We start from the raw sequence: 18,809 nt of genomic DNA on the forward strand, positions 1-18,809 counted from the left end.
TACATGCTTGTTTCCTTCCTTTCCTCCATCTAGTTCAACCCCTTCATCTTACAGAAGAGGAAACTGAGGTCCATATGGGGAAAATGACTTACCCATATTCCCACAGGTATCAAGGAGCAGAGTTGAGATTCGAACCCAGCTCCTCTCCTCACACATTCATTCACACACACACACACACACACACACACACACACACACACCCTTTTCTTCATATCAGGATGTTTTGTACTCAGGACTTAGTCATAAGGCACCCCCAATTCTTCACATCCTTTCATTCTTTTAGGAAGGAACATAGGAATGAAGGCAATGGGCCCGGTTTATAGATGACTGCCACATCTAAACAAACAAGTGCTCCAACCTCTTGCTGGGGCACGCAGAGGCCTCTGAATTAAGGTAGTCATTACCAGCTTCTACATCCATTTTATAGGGAATAACTCTACTGTGGCAGCGATGAAGTGTAGAGACCATAATGAAATACCATGTAATGGGGGAAACCAAGCTCTTTGAATTTCTAACACTTCATTCCGGCAAATCAACCACTCCCACAACCAACACAGAATGGTTCTCAAAGGGAGTGGACTTCTCCAGAGTCCTTGGGAAGTGGGAGTAAGCATGGCACAGTGCAAAGACACCTGGCTTCAAATACTGGCTCTGCTATTTCCTACCTGTGTGATTCTGGGCAAGTCACTTCCCCTCTCTGAGGCTTGGTTTCATCATCTGTAAAATTAGGATGATGATAAGTGTGTATCTACTTTTTAAATCCCCAGTGCCTGGCGCATAGTAGGTGCTTAATGCCTGCTTACTGAAGGACTGTTATCTACTTCTGAGGGCTTTTTTAGGGCCAGAATTTTGGATCAATTCCCTGGATGAAGATATTTCCTCTGCCAATGTTGGTCAGCACTTTCTCAAGTCAGACTTAAGAGAGAGGTCCAGGACATGAAAAGGAAAGGTGCCCATGATCACAAACCTAGAAGCAGAATTTGAACACAGTTCTTCCTGGTTTCAAGCTCTCTATCAACTAACCAAACTGCCTCTCGTGTAAACCTTGAAATGGTGCCTAAAAGTGAGTTGTTATTATTAAGCACATTTGCTACTTTCAAAGCTAAAATGAAGTTCCACACGTATAAAAGAAACAAAAGCTTTTGCCTTGTGTATCTATCCTACCGGAGAGTGTCTACTATAAGATCACAGGATTGAGAACTGGAAGGGACCATAGAACTTATTTAGCCCAACCATCCCATTCTACAGATGAGGAAACTGAGGCCCAGGGAGGGAGGAAGTAACTTTGCAAAATAAATAGAGGAAGCAGGATTTGGCCCCAAGGTTCTCCAAACCCAGTGCTCTTTCCACTGCTCCCTGATGACTCTTTTAATAATGATATTAAGATACGGCTCACCATGATGGACTTCACTACAATGCCCTTAGATGCCTTCTCAATCCCCTTCCATCTCTAACTCCCAGCAGCTTTGGCTCTGCTCCCATTCCCCACTAGGGAGGCTCAGTCTCCTTCCTGCTCTGTTCTACGGGACGGACTGGCCCCAGGAACTATTTTGCCAAATGACAAGCTTTCCTGGGACCAAAGGACAATAGCAGCCAGCATGAGCCTGTACCTATGGTGTGTGTCCTCTTGTGTTACCTGCACACAAAAACACTGAAGTGTTACACCTGAAATGACATGATACAGCCAGGCAGAGATGCAAAGGAAGGTCATTTGCAATCAATCAAGTCACCATGCAGGGTAAGGAGACAGGGACAAAGGGAACGTTTAGCACACCAATGCAGGCCAATGTCCTTTCATCGGTGCCAATATTAAGGATTGATACCTCGTCAACATTCTATTAAATCGTGCTAGTGTTTGTGACTTGGCCAAACTTCAGGGTACAGTCTGTGCAGCTGTCACAGGCAGGGGCCCAGAAGGGGAAACCACCATCTGTGACTTCAGGGAAAACTTGGTTCTCAAAGTACCACAGCCCTGTGGCAATGGGAATCAAAGCGGGAGGGGGAGAAGTGGAATTCTAGACTCAAAAATGGGGAGCGGCTGTTTCCTAAACCAGTTTGCAGAGTCATGGGGGGGGAAACCACAAACACAAAATAACCAACTATAGAAAGCATGAAATGGAGTTCAATGTGTTGACAAATCTCCTTGGGTATCATATCATATATGCTGGGGGTTTGGGGAATTTTCCTAAATACCCAGTCATTTAACCCAGCCACAGATGATTTTATCATCTCAAAGGCTAATATTCCCAAGCTTGGGACCAATGTGGGGACTGGGGCAATAGAACTCCAAGCGAGTGATTGAAAACAGCTAACATCATCAAACTAGAGTGGGCTCCAACTGGAAGAAGGGGATTGTGGGAAGGAACTGAAGGGAAGAAGCCATGACAGCTGGTTATTAATACATGAGGGGCTTCCAGGTAGAAGAAGCACTGTCTGGCTTGACCCCAAAGGGAATAACAAGATGCAACAGTTGGAGTTGGTAGAGGCAACATGGGATGTTTGTATGGATGATATTGGGGCAATGAAGTTTAAGATCCATGAGGGCAGGGACACTGTCTTATATAAACTTGGTATCTTGACCAGTATATGGGAGAGTCCCCTGACTCTCACAAAGAAGGTGCTTCATCACTAATTTGCTGAATAAAGAACCAATATTCCAGAGGAGGAGAAAAGATGTATTTTCTTGACACCACCTTAGAGTAGGTTGGGAAAAGGAAGCTGTGTGATGCAGTGAAGAGAGCTTTGCTATGGGAGTCAGAAGACCTGGGGGGGGTGAACCCTGGCTTTGCTCCCACTGCCTGTGTAATGTCAGACAAGGTATTTCCTCTCTGGACCGCAGTCTTTTCTTTTGTAAAATTAAATAGGTGGATTTAATGACCTCTCAGGTCCTTCCTAGTTCTAAATTGATGATCCTAAGAACTAGATGGCCTATACATTCCCTTCCTTCTCTAAATCTCATGTTTCCGGGGCAGCTAGGTGGTACAGTGGATAGAGGACTGACCCTGGATTCAGGAGGACCTGAATTCAAATCCTGCCTCATAAACTTGACACTTAGTAGCTCTGTGACCCTGGACAAGTCACTTAACCCCAATTGCCTCACCAAAAAAAAAATCTCATTTTCTTTTGGGACTGGCACAGATATATCAGGAGTCATAGAGGTTTTTTTTTCTACCTACAAATCTTTAAATGTCAAAGGACATAAAGAAACTGTCATTGGAAGTGTTTCTGCCACCTGAACAGTAAATATCTCACACAAGGGTGTTATATTATCAGTATGGGATGGAAGAGCATACTGGGGCACTCAGTGACTACCTTCTTCTGCATGGTAACAGAAAGGATCATTCTCAAACAGTCACACCTTTTTTTTAACCTGAGCTCAGGAGTTGCTAGAGGAGTTGGGCATGGTTCTTATAAGCCCTGACTTCTAGGGCTATCTGCTGACCATCTAATTATATTTTTTGTTGTACAATCATTTCTAGTCATGTCTGATTCTTCCTGGTCCCATTTTGGGTTTTCCTTGGCAAAGATACTGGAGTGGTTTGCCCTTTCCTTCTCCAGCTCACTTTACAGGTGAGGCAAACGAGGCAAACAAGGTTAAGTGACTTGCCCAGGGTCACAGGGCTAGTAAGTGTCTGAGGCCAGATTTGGGAAAAAAAAAAAGCCCCACAACAAACAGGCAATCCTTCCCTATCCCCTAGCTTCAGTTTAAGTCTATAAAGAGTGATTTTGTTTGTGTTCATCTGTTGATTTAGCAAGCCAAACTGCTATCCCAACAAAGCAATAAGGTAGCAGGAAGGCAAGAAAGAAGAGCCATATAAAACGGGGTTTTACAGCCAATAGTAATGGCCTAAGGTGGGCTGTATGGTATAGAAGAGAGATTCTAGGACTGGAAGACAGGAGAAGCTGGTTCCAGTTTGGGCTCTCCTTCTGACTGGCAGTGTGACTCTGGACAAATCATTTGCCCTCTCTGCGCTTCAGTTTCTCATCTGCAAAATGAGGGAGGTGACATTTTCACCGAGTTCTCCATAATGTTCTCCTTCCTCATCTCTGACTCATCTATGAGAAGCCTTTCCTAGTCTCCCTTAATGCTGCTGCCTTCCCTCTATTGATTATCTCCAATTTATCCTGCATCCATCTTGTTTATATATAGTTATTCTCATACTGTCTCCTCTATTAGACTGAACTCCTTGAGGGCAGGGGTGTCTTTTGCCTTTTTGAAAATTAAAAGAAAAATTTTTAGCCCCCCCCCCCCTTAGTACAGAACAGCCTGGCACGGGGCAGATAATTAATACATGTCTGTTGACCGCCGATCTCTCGGGTGCTTTCTGACTTTATCAATCAATGCTTCTGGGTTCTTCCCAGCTCTCACATTCTCTATTCTAAGATCCCTTCTCACACCAAGGATGAGGCTCTGCACTCAACAGATCCTAACGCATGTGGCTTGTTTTAAATGAATGATCATGAAGATTCCGCGACTGTGACTCCATCTCTGCTAGTGAACAGGGAGAGGCAAAAGAAGGAAGGGGTAACTGGGGGCTAATATGCCGTGTATTCACCCACTGTGTCCGTCAAGAAGTCCTCAGCAGGATGTTGGAAGCTCAGAGTGAGTTCTGAGGTGGGTGACCTTTGGAACTGTTCATGAAGAGTGCTGAGCTTAGGGCATTACTTCTTAGCTTCTGGAGGACAAGGACCCAAGTCTTGGTCATATTTTTATCTTCTAGGGCCTTGTATGTAAGAGGTATTCAATAAATGTCTCTGTTTGTGCCTTATCCCTAGACTGGAGATTCCTTGGAGACAGGGTCTGGACTTAAAGTCAAAAGTCCTTATTCAAGGCCCAACTCTGAGGAGCCATGCTCTCTGACCAAGAAGAAAGAATGGTGGGTTTTTTTGAGCCTTGATGAAAACCCTTCCTAAATTGTAAAGCATCATTGAAATATGAGCTATTGAGGGCAATTAGGTGGCATAGAGGATAAAGCACCAGCCCTGGATTCAGGAGGACCTGAGTTCAAATCCAGCCTCAGACCCTTGACACTTAACTAGCTGTGTGACCCTGGGCAAGTCACTTAACCCTCATTGCCCCACAAAAAAAAGAAAGAAAGAAAGAAAGGAAGAAAGGAAGAAAGAATGAAAGGATAAAAGGATGAAAGAAAGATGACCTGTCATCACTATTATCATCTTCCCTAGTGCTTAGCACAGTGGATGGCACAGACTAGGATTAGATAGGGATTTAAACCTGTGATTTTATTGGTATAGGGAGATGACAGGTGAGAAAACTCCCTCTACTTGTGTAGGTCTTTACATTCCTGCTAACTTATAGTCAAGACTGTTGTCTGGGGACACCAAGAGCAGCTAGGTGATGCAGTAGATAGAGCACCAGGCCTGAAGCCAAAAAGACCTGAATTCGAACACTGTCTTGGACAAGCCTGGACAAGACACTCAATGCCTCAGTTTCTTTCTTTCTTTCTTTTTTTTTTTTGCAGGGCAATGGGGGTTAAGTGACTTGCCCAGGGTCACACAGCTAGTAAGTGTCAAGTGTCTGAGGCTGCATTTGAACTCAGGTCCTCCTGAATCCAGGGCTGGTGCTTTATCCACTGTGCCACCTAGCCGCCCAATGCTTCAGTTTCTTAATCTCTAAAATGAAGATAATAATAGCACCTGTCTCTCAGGGTAGTTTGTTGTGAGGATAAAATGAGATATTTGTAAAGTGCTTTGTGAAATTTAAAGCCCTTATATAAATGTTAGCTAGAAGGAGTTATAATAAATACTAAGACATTAAGTGAGGTTTTTCAGGGTCACACAGTTAGTATTTATCAGAGGCCTGCCTTAAGCTCAGGTCTTGCTGGCTCTTTCCTCCCTTGCTGAGTGCTTAGGAAATATCTGTAGGATTTACCTTCTGTGTTGGTTGAGCTGAATTCATGTAAACCCAACTCCGTCCAATGAAAAAGGGCACCTCAACCACTTCACTTGTAATCTGATCCTTGGTGGAGAAGGGATCCGTATACATGCTCAATAAATGTGAGTAGGATTTGTTAATAATAGCTCATATTTTTGTTTTACAAAGTGCTTGACATGCCCAATCTCATTTGGTCTTCCCAACGACACTCTGGGAGGTACATATGGTGTATATTATTGCCTCCATTTTCCAGGTGAGAGAGCCGAATCACAAAGACTGTTTTCCCAGAATCACAAAAGGAGCATCAGAGCTGGTACTGGGGCCCAGGGATAACTCCAGACCCAAAGCTCTTTTTTATGATACCGCAGCACCCTGGTGAAGGGCATGTTGGGAGCAGTGGTAGTGGTGGTGGTGGTGGGAGCCAAGAGGGTTAGCGATATGTATCACTGATTTAACTTTTTGATGAGCATATGGAAAAGCTGATGATGGCATCACTCAATGAAAGGACATTCCTGCTGCGTTCCCACGTGAAAATGGCCAATGTCAGAGGTGAAATCCACAAGGAGGGGTGTTCATGCTATGCCACGTCACATAAACCCAATGAGACATGCTTCTTCTGTCTCCCCCTGCCTCCTCCCACCCCTCACAACACCTTTAAAGGTTGTTTTCCTTTCCCTCGTACCAATGGTGCAATGTTCTCCATTCCAGCCGGGGCTGCATTCACATTTGCCATCCCGGCAGGTCCCGTGCTCATTACAGCGAGGGTGACATGCCCTCTGGTCACAGGCTGACCCCATCCAGCCATCCTCACAGCGACAGGTGCCTCCCACGCAGACTCCATGGCCTCCACAGTCCGATGCACAGATCTCTGGGGGGAACAAGCAAGAGATGGGGTAGGGGAAGAGAGGAAGCGGGAGAAGACATGAGGGAAGGAACAATGAGAAAAAAACAAAACAAAACAAAAAACAACCATCCAGAACATTGCTATCCAGAAACGCAGCCATTCTTTACTTCCTAGCATTACAGGAATGAAAGGAATCTCTTGAGGCTGCTAACACTAATGCCCTGGGACAATACAAATCCACGGGGCAGATGACTTTCCCCTCTTTCTCTTCAATTTCCCTCACCCCCTTTTCTTTTCCAAATGGACAAGTCTGGCTCACTAAGCTTTTGTGTTTGCCAATTTCCAGGGGGGAAAGCCCTTCTGAACAGATGTAAGGAAAGTCAAATTTAATTAAAAATTGGTTGTGTGGAAACAATCCAGAGATGAATCACTGCTAATAAAGTTAAGCAATGGCAAAGTCTGGGTTATACATTTAACCAGGGGTTCCAGCTGCTGTGTTTCCTTCCCTAAAACTTGCCCCTGTCGTTCAAAGTGGGCAAAGGAGGGAAAAGGAGAGAGAAAGAGTGGAGGATTATTTCCATTTTACAGATGAGGAACCTGAGACTCAGCAAGGTTCTGAGATTAGCGCCTCGGTCACCTGGTTAGGAAAAGGCAGAGCGGAGCCTTAAGCTGGTTCTCCTGATTCACCATACTTTCACCAATTACACTGTCTTCTAAGGATACACAAAATATCTTCCCTGGTCATGACCTGGTCCAAGATTCTTCTATTGTGGGACCCAAACCTGCTAAATTCCTCTTTTCAGCTGGGTTTGCCTACCTTATTTCACCCTGCTCTCCTTCCTGGCAAGCAGGACGACTGGCCATTGCCTGGACTTGCTCCACCTTCTTCTACCAGTCACAATCACACAGGCCATTCCCCACTCCTGCCATGCCCTCCTTCCACAAACCAGTTGTGGACATTTTGTTCTTGCTTCACTTAAGAGTACCCCACTTCAGATGACACTGAAGCCTTCTCTGATCTTCCCCAGACACAGCCCTCCAGGCTGAAAGTGACCTCTCCCTCTTTTAGTTTTCTTGGGCCTTTTTGCCTGGCTTTTAATCTTTGCCAAGTTTGTACTCTATGTTGTTTCATAATTATTCTTGCACATGTTATATCCTGGAAATTCTCCGATTCCTTGTAGACAGGGCCTGGGTGATGGTGTTTTTTCTATCTTGGTACTTAGCAAGGCCTCCTCCCCTGTACATAGGAAGGATTTAATAAATCTTGGTTGAATTGAGTTGTGTCTCTGTGGTAATTGTGACACCTCTAATTTATCTTGAATCAAATTCTTTTTGGCCCTTTAATAAAAGCAAGCCTGCCTTAGGCTCAAAGTACTTATCATTAGTTCAGAAGGGGCGTACATTCTATCTGGGCATTGAATAAAAAAAAAAGTTTAGAGGATCTTATTACAGGCAGCATGTCATAGAGGGAAAGGATATAGGACTTGGGGTCAAGAGGACTCAGGTTCAAATCTCACCTATGACATTAGTTTTGTGACCCTGGGCAAGTCACATAACACTCCTGTTCCTCAATTTCCTCATCTGTAAATGAGGTGTTTGGTCTAGATGACCTTTAAGGTTCCTACCAAGATCTAGGACCTTATGCTCTGTTTGCCAGACCTTTGCAGCCAGCTGCAGGAACACAGCCTTCTAAAAATGGGCAAGAAGCCTCATATCCTTTTCAGTTTTCCCTGGCGCAATTTCTCTGGACTTCAGTTTCCTTATCTGTAAATGAGAGGCTCTTTCCAGCTCTGATTTGTGATCCTGTGGGTCTTCCCTGTATATGAGAGAGAACCAAGCACAGTGGGGTGGTGGAAAGGGCCTTGGCCCAGTAAACTGGGTTCTAGTCCTGGCTGTGTGAATCGCTAGCTCTGTGACTTGTGGCTAGAAGAGTTCTCTCCCCCTGAAATCTCACTGTATGCTATATGTGTTATTTGTGTATATATTTATATAATATATATTTCCTCCCCATCACCAGTCGTCTTGGCTTCTGTCTTGCCACTGGACTTTGATAACTCTGGAAGACAGAGTGGGGCTGATGACTGTGACATTCTGCTTTACTTAAATTTACTTAAATCCAATCCCCCAAGAGTCAAGACATTACTACCCTGTGATGTCATCAGTCCTTTTCGAAAATGAAGGACAAACAACAATACCCCCTCTATCATCTCCTTAAAAGAATCCCCTGGGCAAGTGACTTAATCTCTTGGAACTCTGGGTAACTTTTAATTTGCAGAGAAGGTGCTGACTTGCATTCATGGAAGGAATTTCCTCATCTGGGAGTTCTCTACAGTAGTGAAAAGGGGGACCCAGTCCCCCTATCCAACTCTGAGTAAGGGCCGAGGGCCTTCTCTGTGGGGCCTAGATGTAAGGCCCAAAGCACTGGGGTTACAAAGACAAAAAGGAAATAGGAACTAATGTTCTGTAAGGGTGAGTGACATTCCAAAGGCCTTAGAGCCCCATGGTCTCCTGCTTCTATCACATGCAGTCCAGAAGGTTTGTCTCTTCTATATGCAGGTATGCATTGTATCAGCAGCTGTTCCAGGTCACAGGTCCAATGAGCTCATGTATTGTTGGAGCCTCATCCAAGGCTTGGCCTACTTGAATGCTTTACCTGCCTTGGAATGAGTCAATCTAAGTTTGTGTGCCTCAGTCCAATGAACAGAGCCCCACCAATAAGAACAGGCCAACAATTTCAACCAGGTGGAGAGACTTCTTCTCTCAGAAGATGACTTTGCTCAGAGGTGAGGCAAGGGCGGCTGTGGATCTGACTCCTGAGGAAAGTGTGAATTTCCTGGCCCAAGAAAGGAGAGGAGAGGTCTCCAAAGATGAAAATGACCTCTGTCCTTTCCCATACATGTCAAAGTACATGGGGTTCTCCTAAGACCAAGAAGGACAGGCAACAGGCACTGACTGGGCCTCCCTCCTGCCTTTAGTCAATATTCTCTCTCCTTCTTCCTTTCCTTCTTTCCCCTTCCCTCTTCTCTTTCCTTCTCCTTTCCTTATTTCTCTTCTCCTGCTCCCTCTTTCTCCCTCTTCTCTTTTTCTTTCCTCTCCTCTTTATTACATTCTGGAGTTCAAATCTGACCTCAGACACTTATTAGCTGTGTGACCCTGGCCAAGTCACTTAACCTCTGTTCACCACTGACTACAGTAGAAGGAAACGCAAGATGCTGAGCAGGGGTTGGAAGGCCCAGAAGACAGCAGCCAGTTGGCATTCTCTGCCTTTGTAATGAAACTCAGGGACCTCTGGGAGTGGTTTTTTTTTTTTTTTTTTTTTTTTTTTAGTTTCTCAGCTGTATTGAAGCCAGATCCCAGCACAAAACTCATCCCCTCAGGCATATTCTCACACATGGTTTGGTTACACTACCTGTGGAGACAGAGGAATCTCCCATCTAAATATTTCTTTACGCTTCCCATTTAACGGGGAGCATTCATCCTACAGCTAGCCATTAAACTGCCTTCAGGACATCTGCCCCCTACATTAGGACTTTACAAGCTGAGGTTCCCTCCCCCATTCCAGGGTATAATGGCCAAGGCCTGATCAGGAGTAGCCTTCGAGTTTATGGGGTGCTAATAGAAAAGATCAAACCCCGTTGGGGTCTTGGTTTTTATTAACAGATGGACCTTTCTGGCTGCCAATATGGAGAAGATCTGAAAAGGGGAAGGAAAACCTGGGGTCAGAGAATAACAGAGCATGTGGGAAGGGTCCTCATGGCCCAGAAGGTTAGGACAGAGAACACAAGTTAGAACTGGAAAGCTCATCTAGTTCTATCACCTCGTTTTACAGAAAGGCATTAGAGGTACAGAGAAGGAACGTACCTTGTCAAGTCACTTTCTTTGGTACTTATACTATGAGCATTTATTTACATATAATAGACTACTGGTTTTATTCTTGGTACTCTTCTTAGACGCTATTTCCAGTTTATGTATTCCTGGAGAATTTCTAGGTGTCTCCACAATGCTGCACAAGGTTGTATTTGTTCCATCTGACTCATTCTCTACAATTCTTCATCTCCTGGATGTTTGCTTTCCCCACCCTGAAGAAACCTCCATCCTGGGGTCCTCTATCCTGATTGGAGACTTCCTACCCTAGACCATCATTTTTTGAGAGGTCCCAGGTATGCTCACTTCACCCTCGTCTGGACTGATTCTTCGTTTCCTCATCTATAACCTTGCCCTGACTAGGGTACCCTCATCCCCCTTCCCTGCCATTTCCAGTTCACATTTATGCATTTTCCCCTATTAGAATAGAAGTAGGGGCTGTTTTGATTGTTTAATTTAGGAGAGACAGATAAAATAAAACAAAGTACTGCTTTTATGGGTCTCAGTTTCCCCAACTGCAAAAGGAAGGTTTTGAAAAGGATGACCTTGAGGGTTTTAAATCCAAGGGTCCTAGCTAACACTTGCATAACAGTATCTGAATTATACAAATGTAAGTTATGACTTTTATAAGTATAGAATTTCCCCACCATAGGGCCACATTCTTATTGATCTTGACATAGTTGACTTTCTTTGCCAAAAAATAAAGACCCTTTTCTTAAAACACAGGGCACCTTAGCTAGATCTCCTCTGTAAATATTTTCAGAATCATTATCCTACCATGGTGACAGAAGGATGTTTAAAGCAGGTGGACTGGGCTGTCTGTTTACCGTGCATTCGCCGCATCAGTTTAATTCAAGATTTCAACAATTTAAGAACTTTGAGGTTTTTCAATTTTTCTAAACCACACACTTGAAAAGTTTGCTTCTGATTTCTGTTCTGGGAGCCAGATGAATTTTTCCACTTTCAAAGAAAGAAAAACAACAGGAGGGGGAAAAAGGCATAATGTTCTCACCCTCAAGTTGAGACTGTAATTAATGTAACCTAAAGATATACAGAAGGGCCTGGAGGAATCCTCTGGAAAGACTCAAAAGAGTGAGGCTAAACACATCTGGCCAATTTAATACCCAAACCATATGGGAATTTTCCTTCTAACACCAACTATCTGGGTATGTTATATGACCTCCCTGAGCTTTAGTCTGTTCATCTGTAAATTGGGGATGACAATATGCCTATGGTAGTCACTTCACAGGGCACTTAAGAAGATCTGATGAGATCATGTGACTATCTTTATCCATTAGACTTTGGATAGCCTTGAATGCCAACTTAAGGAATTTGGAATTGACCTTATAGGATTCTGAACAAGGCAGTGATGTGATCAGAGCAATACATTAGTCCCAATGGGCAAAGGTTACAGTGAGCACTCCCGTACAACAGAAGAAAGTTCTTTCAGACACTCAGAAGTGTCCCCAAATGCAACAGAGTTTCTCAGGACACAGGGAGTTCCCCTAGAGGTAGCTAGACTTGTCAAGGATGTTGTACATGCTCAGATATAGGCTGGATAATGAGCTGTTAGGACCCTTTCGACCCTAACAGACTAGGATTTGAACATTGCATGTATATAGTACAGAGTTTACTTTATTTACATGATCTCCTTTGATCTCCTTTACTAGGGAGGCAGTGTAGTATGGTGAAAAGGGTATGGGATTAGAAGTCAGAGTTTGAATGGGTTTCAATCCTGGCTCTACTTGTGTGTTCTTGGACAAGTCTAGTCATTTTTCTGGGCCTCAGTTTCTTCATCCATAAAAAAGGGGAAGACATGGGTTTGAAAACCTCTAAGGTGACCCGGGGCAAGTCACTTAACTCTGTTTGCCTCAGTTTCCTCATCTGTAAGATGAGCTGAAGAAGGAAACAGCAAACCACTCTAGCCAAGAAAACCCCAAATGGGACCACAAAGAGTCAGACACAACTGAAATGATTCAACCACCACCACTACCAAGGTCCCTCCCAGCACTAAAACTATGTTCTTGTGATCCCACACCAAATCTGAATTGCCCAGGATCACACATTTAGTGACTATCTGAGGCGGGATCTAAACCAGGCTGACTGTCAGTTTAGACTATCCACCATATACTACAGTAACAGGTCAGAGGGCTCTGACACATTCAGTGACTAAAGGGGTGGTTGTTTGTCCTTCATTCTCAAAGAGGATCATGACATCAAGGTGATGTTATGACTTACACTTAATTGGATTTGAGTCAGGGAAGGGGGTTGTGCAAGGTCACCAACCTCACTTTCTCCTCCAGAGTCATCTGGGTCCAGTGGCAAGATATACATCAAGACAACTGGAGATGACCCAAGATGTTCAAGGCAATTGGGATTAAGTGAATTGCCCAGGGTCACACAGCTAGTAAGTGTCTGAGGTAAGATTTGAACTCAGGTCCTCCCAACTTCAGGGCCAGTGCTTTATCCACTGTACCGCCTAGCTGCCCCGACTATAGGGGTGGGAGTAACAGGAAAGCAGTGAAGCTAAGCCTCCGGCTTATATAGGGGTGGGAGTGTGTGTGTGTGTGTGTGTGTGTGTGTGTGTGTGTGTGTGTGTGTGTGTGTGTATAGAAAGAAAACAAAATCCTTCTACTTCTTCACAGCAGATGCTAATCGCCCCATGAGCACTTAAGAAACCCATGGTCTATTAAGGCAATGTTTTAATTCGTCTGGACTTATTTTCACAATCCTGTTCATTAAAAACGCTGGTAGGAAAAGAAGTCACTGCTCCCAAATGGGAAAGAGATCTGCATAATTTTCCCATCAAATCACTTCCACTTGTGAAGATGCCCTGAACTTGACCCAGCAGAGGCACAAGCCCCACAGCTGAGAGCTTCCAACTTGAAGAGAACTGATGCACGTGGAAATTGTTTCTAAAATTCATGAGGAAGGAAAGCAGAGACAGGGCCACATTTCTTCTCTGCTGAATCTTTTAATGACTTGGAATTTGGTGTTAAAATGTAAGATCTAGTAAAGCTCTTCTGCACCCCTCTGGGTTGAGGGCACAAAGAATGACCTTGAGAAGCTGGAAAAGACAGTTGGAATCCTGGCTTTGGTGCCCACTAGGAATGTGACAATGTGGCCTGATGGAAGAAACTACCCTGATGGGTGTCAGGTTAAAATCTCAGCTCTTCTCCCTACTCCCCGCGTCATCTCAGAAAATTGATTAACCTAGTTGGTACTTTGTTTTTTCATTTGTGAAATGAGAAGGTAGGGTTCTCCCCCTATTTGGTGTCAAGGACTTCTTTGTCAGTCAAGTGAACCTCTTCTCAGAATAATTAATAATAATAACTAATATTTATTATTATTAATTTTGGAGGCAGGGTTAAGTGACTTGCCCAGGGTCACATAGCTAGTAAGTGTCTTAAGTTCAAATTAGAACTCAGGTCCTCCTGACTCCATGGCCAGTGCTCTATCTATGGCACCACCTAGCTGCCCTCCAGAATTATGTTTTAAATGAATAAGATAAAATACACAGGATGGCAAAAGAAACCAGTTACAATTGGGGGGGGGCAATAGGGGTTAAGTGACTTGCCCAGGGTCACACAGCTAGTAAGTGTTAAGTGTCTGAGGCTGAATTTGAACTCAGGTTTTCCTGAATCCAGGGCTGGTGCTTTATCCACTGCGCCACCCAGCTGCCTCCCAAAACCAGTTACATTTAAATAAAGATGTAATTCCCTACCAAATTCATGGACCCTTCTTGCAATCTACCTAGAAGCCCAGGATAGGGTCCTTTTTGAGCTCCAAGTACTTTAAGTAGTCTGGGCTTCCTCCTCTATAAAAGAGGTATTCTAGTTCTTGAGTGATGAGCTTCCCAGGGCTGTTGTGAGGGAAGAACTCCACAGACCTTTCACAAGGGATCTTCGGTAGGTTTCATGTTTCATGGCCAGCTCCCAGGGTGCTGGTCATTATGTCACCATTTCTGTTCTCTGAGAGCAAGGGGAATCTGCATGAACCTTGGCACTTCCCTAATGTGCTCATCACAGAAAATCATCCACCATAGTTCCCTGCATGTGTGTCTTAGCATCCTCTGTTACAGACACTGAAGCTCCCTGGGGGACCGGGATGGGTGGGGAGGGCTGTCTTTTCTACACTTTCCATTTCCTCCAGTTCTCACTACAGCTATCTTTACATAGCAAGGGTTTTAAAAAATGCTTGCTGACTGAATGGTAACTGCCCCCACTTAACCTCAAAGGCCTAGTATGAATAGCTTAGAAAGGAATACTATAGCTGAAATGCATCTTAGCATATAGAATGTCAGGGATGGAAGGAAGCTTCTGGAACTTCAAGGTCTGTAAAATGCTTTATAAATATGATCTCATTTGATTTCTCTTATGAGGAAGGCAATAGAGAGAACTACTTCCAATTAGGAGTCAGGGGACCTGAGTTTGAATCCTGATCCTGCTACTTACTACCTGTGTGACTCTGGACCTCAGTCTCCTTGTCTGTAAAATAGGGGGAGCGTTTGGATTCAGTGGCCTCGAAGGCCCTTGGAAGCTCTGATCTGTCCTCATAAAACCCTCACAATAACTGTTTTTATATTATTCCCAATTTCCAGGTGAACAAACTGAAGCTTGTAAAAGATGAAGCAAGTAAATTGACGAGGCTCATACAACTAGTAAATGTAGATGGTGAAGTCTGGCCACCTCATTTTAGAAAAAGGTAAACTGAGGCACAGGTACCATGTTCCCATAGTCCTGTGCTCCAGGCTTTGCTGGATGGCTGGTAGAATTCTAACTGTGGCTGTTTTAAATACTGCTCAAAGACTGCAGATGTCTCAGGTCCCCCAGGATAGTGTTTGTGGAATAGCCCCCTTTCTCCTCTCCCCTTCACCTCCCCTACTACTGGTAAAGAGCATAGGGCTGGGGGAAAGTGGAGGAATGAGAAGGAAGGAGGCAAAATCCAAGCAGAGCAAATGAAGATCACTTAGGCAGTAAGGGAAAAACCAGAGCAATCTTCCCACGTGATGAAACTTCAGTGCACGTTGTTGGAGTGTCAGGCCCTGCCATGAAACGCGCTTCTGAAGGTACAAAGCTAATTAACCTTTCAACCACACTACCTTTTAACTCATTTAAAAGTGCCCAGAAACCTTTCAAACCAATCAGCAAAGAGGACTCCAGTGCATCGGTGCTAGGTGCCCTCACCCCTGCCCTGATTGAGAGCCTTGAAAAAGTACTTCACCCCAGGAGCTCCTGGGTAATGCTAATGCTTGTGTAACCTATGTATAACCTATGCTAATACACTTAATTTGAGGCCATATTACTTTCCAATTAGAATGACTCTACTAAGGACCGGATTCCCTAAGCCCAGCACAAAGGAGAGCCAGTGTATCTGTTACTTAAAATGCGATAGGAAGAGCGACAGAAGGAGCACTGGCCCAGAACTTGGAAGATCTGGGTCCTAGTCCCTGCTCTGGCCCGCCATGGGCAAGTCACAACCTTCAAGAACCTCAGTGTTCTAGTCTGTGAAATGGGTGTGTGTGTGTGTGTGTGTGTGTGTGTGTGTGTGTGTGTGTGTGTGTGTGTGGAGGGGGTTGGACTAAATAATCTCTGAGGTTTGTGGGGGTGGTGGTGGTGGTATTTTTTTTCCCTTTGAGTCTGTATCTTCTTTTACAACATAACTAATACAATTACATTTTTTGCATGATTGAACATGTATAGCAACCCATATCAAATTGCTTACTGTCCTGACCTGGGAGGGGAGAGGTGAGAGAGGGAGAGAGAAAACTAAGAACTCATTTTTAAAAAGAAATGTTAAAAATTATCTTTACATGTAACTGGGGAAAAAAGAAAACATGATTAAAAATAAATGAATAATCTCTGAGAATCCCTTCCATCTCTACAATTCAATCATTGTTCTAGGCTCTAATATTCTCTGTTCTCAGCCCTTCATAGCTTTGGCATTCTAAGTTCTTTATTTTAACTTCTTATGGTCCCTTCTAGTTCTAAAATTATATTTCCTATTTTATGATATTCTATACTTTAAGGACTATCATAGCTCTAAAATTCTGGGTTCAATGTCATAATAGTTGGAGGAACCTTCTAGCTCTAAAATTCTGTTTTTAGCTCCCTTCTTGCTTAAATGCTTTTGGTTCTAGAATGTGAGTTCCAAGGAAGGCTTGTTTCATTCATTTTATTTGTATCTCTAGCCTTTAACCCAGAGCCTGGCACATGGAAGTTGCTTAGGAAATCTTGCTGATTAAGATTCCTTTTGGTTCTAATATTCTATATTTTATGGCCTCTCAGGGCTTTGATGCTCTGGAACTCAAAAGTTTAATCCTAAAGTAAGCCTGCAGAGAGTGGCAGGGCTGGCCAATGATCTGTGATGTCATAACACCAGGTTGGCTTTCCCCTATCAAAAAGAACCATGCTGTTCTTATTCTGTTAAGTGTCTCTTAGTGGTCCTGGAATAGAGTCAGGAGACCAATCAGTTGAAAGAAAGAGAAAGTAGTCACTGCAGGTGTGTGCGCATGTACACACACACACACACACACACACACACACACACACACACACACAGAGACATATACTCCCCCCCTTTTTTTTCGGGACAATGAAAGTTAAGTGACTTGCCCAGGGTCACATGGCTAGTCAGTGTCAAGTATCTGAGGTCACATTTGAACTCAGGCCCTCCTGAATCCAGGGCTGGTGCTTTATCCACCACACCACCTAGCTGCCCCCACACTCCTCCTTTCTTAAAGGGCTGCTGTATTTAAATTACTATGCTCATAATTAGTTACTGTTGTTATAGCTACTTCCCTTCCCCCCATCTCTAGCTTTTGATGCCCTGAAATTCCAGCTCACCAACACTGTCACATAAGCATAAAGCTAATTCTGAGCACTTAGCTCATAGAAGCTTCTGAATCTAGTTGGAGAAATAACAGCTTGCCTTGGGAGAGGGCTTTAAGGGTTCATAAAGAAGGGGTCTCTTGCCCACTTCTTTATGAAGTGGGGCAGGTAATGGAAGGATGAAGTACCTGAGCTGCAGAGTGTGTTAGGCAGTTTGCCCATGTCTACCCAACTAGTGAGTTGTAGATGGAGAATTTGAACTCAGGGAGACCCAGACACTTATAAACTGTGTGGCTTTTCCTGAGTGAGTCACTTAACCTCTTGTCTTCTCATGTATACATTGTTTTGAATTTGATGGCTGCCAAGGCCCATTCCAGTTCTAAATCTATTATCCCTTAGGAAGTGCCCAGGAGAGGCACAGACTGCTTGACTGAGGAGGTACAGGATACGTAAAAGCAGAATTATTAGCATGGAGGGAACAAACACTTTTAGCTGGGGGCATCAGGGAAGGCTGCATGAAGGAAGTGGCACGCCCAAGATGGACCTTGAAACAATAGAAATAGGTCAGAAGTAGAGATGCAGTGAGAAGACCATTTCAGGAATGGGGGTTATGGTGTACAAAGATACAGGGGTTTGAAAGTGAAGGATGAGATCTGAGAATAGCTATTAGCTAGGTGGTACAGTGACTAGAATGCCAGGCCTGGAGTCAGGAGAACTCATCCCTGTGAGTTCAAATCCAGCCTCAGACACTCAATAGGTGGGTGACCCTGGGCAAGTCACTTCACCCTGTTTGTCTGTTTCTTCATCTGTAAAATGAGCTGGAGAAAGCAATGGTCGACCACTCCAGTATCTCTGCCAAGAAAACCCCACACGGGGTCACAAAGAGTCAGACATGACTGAAATGACTGTATGACAACAAATTAGTCTGGTTTGCCTGTAACAAGAAACACAAAGGGAATTAATGTGAAATAAGGCTCAAAGATCTGGTTGGAGACTGATTAAGGAGGTCCTTGAATGCCAAGCTCTAGACTTCATCTTTCATGCTATAATCACGGGAAAGTCACCACGGGCTTTATGGGCAGGAGAATGACATGGCTGGACCTCTGCAATGATCTGGTCCAAACCTTCTCATTTTAGAGATGAGGAAATCGAGGCCCACACATAGGAGTTATCTACATGGAGGTATTAAGTAGAAACCATGAGAACACATGGAATTTCCAAATGCGAGAGTTTAGAGAGAGGAGAGGGCTGAGGGCAGAGTCTGAGGGCATCTATATTTGGGGGCACCACCCATCAAGAAACCTATATTAAGCACCTTCTGTGTGCCAGCCACTGTAATAGACACAGCAGATTTTAAAGACAAAGACTAAAACAAGGG

General features: G+C 44.1%; 1 protein-coding gene across 1 annotated transcript in view; it reads right to left on the reverse strand.

The window, feature by feature from the left end:
- TENM4 (teneurin transmembrane protein 4) overlaps positions 1 to 18,809 on the reverse strand; it is a 1,214,428-nt gene that overhangs the window by 183,319 nt on the left and 1,012,300 nt on the right. The window contains 1 exon segment of the mRNA XM_043992715.1: positions 6,576 to 6,761. Coding sequence (XP_043848650.1) covers positions 6,576 to 6,761 — 186 coding nt within the window.

The sequence above is a fragment of the Dromiciops gliroides genome, chromosome 3 (genome assembly GCF_019393635.1).
Source record: "Dromiciops gliroides isolate mDroGli1 chromosome 3, mDroGli1.pri, whole genome shotgun sequence".
Taxonomy (NCBI): domain Eukaryota; kingdom Metazoa; phylum Chordata; class Mammalia; order Microbiotheria; family Microbiotheriidae; genus Dromiciops; species Dromiciops gliroides.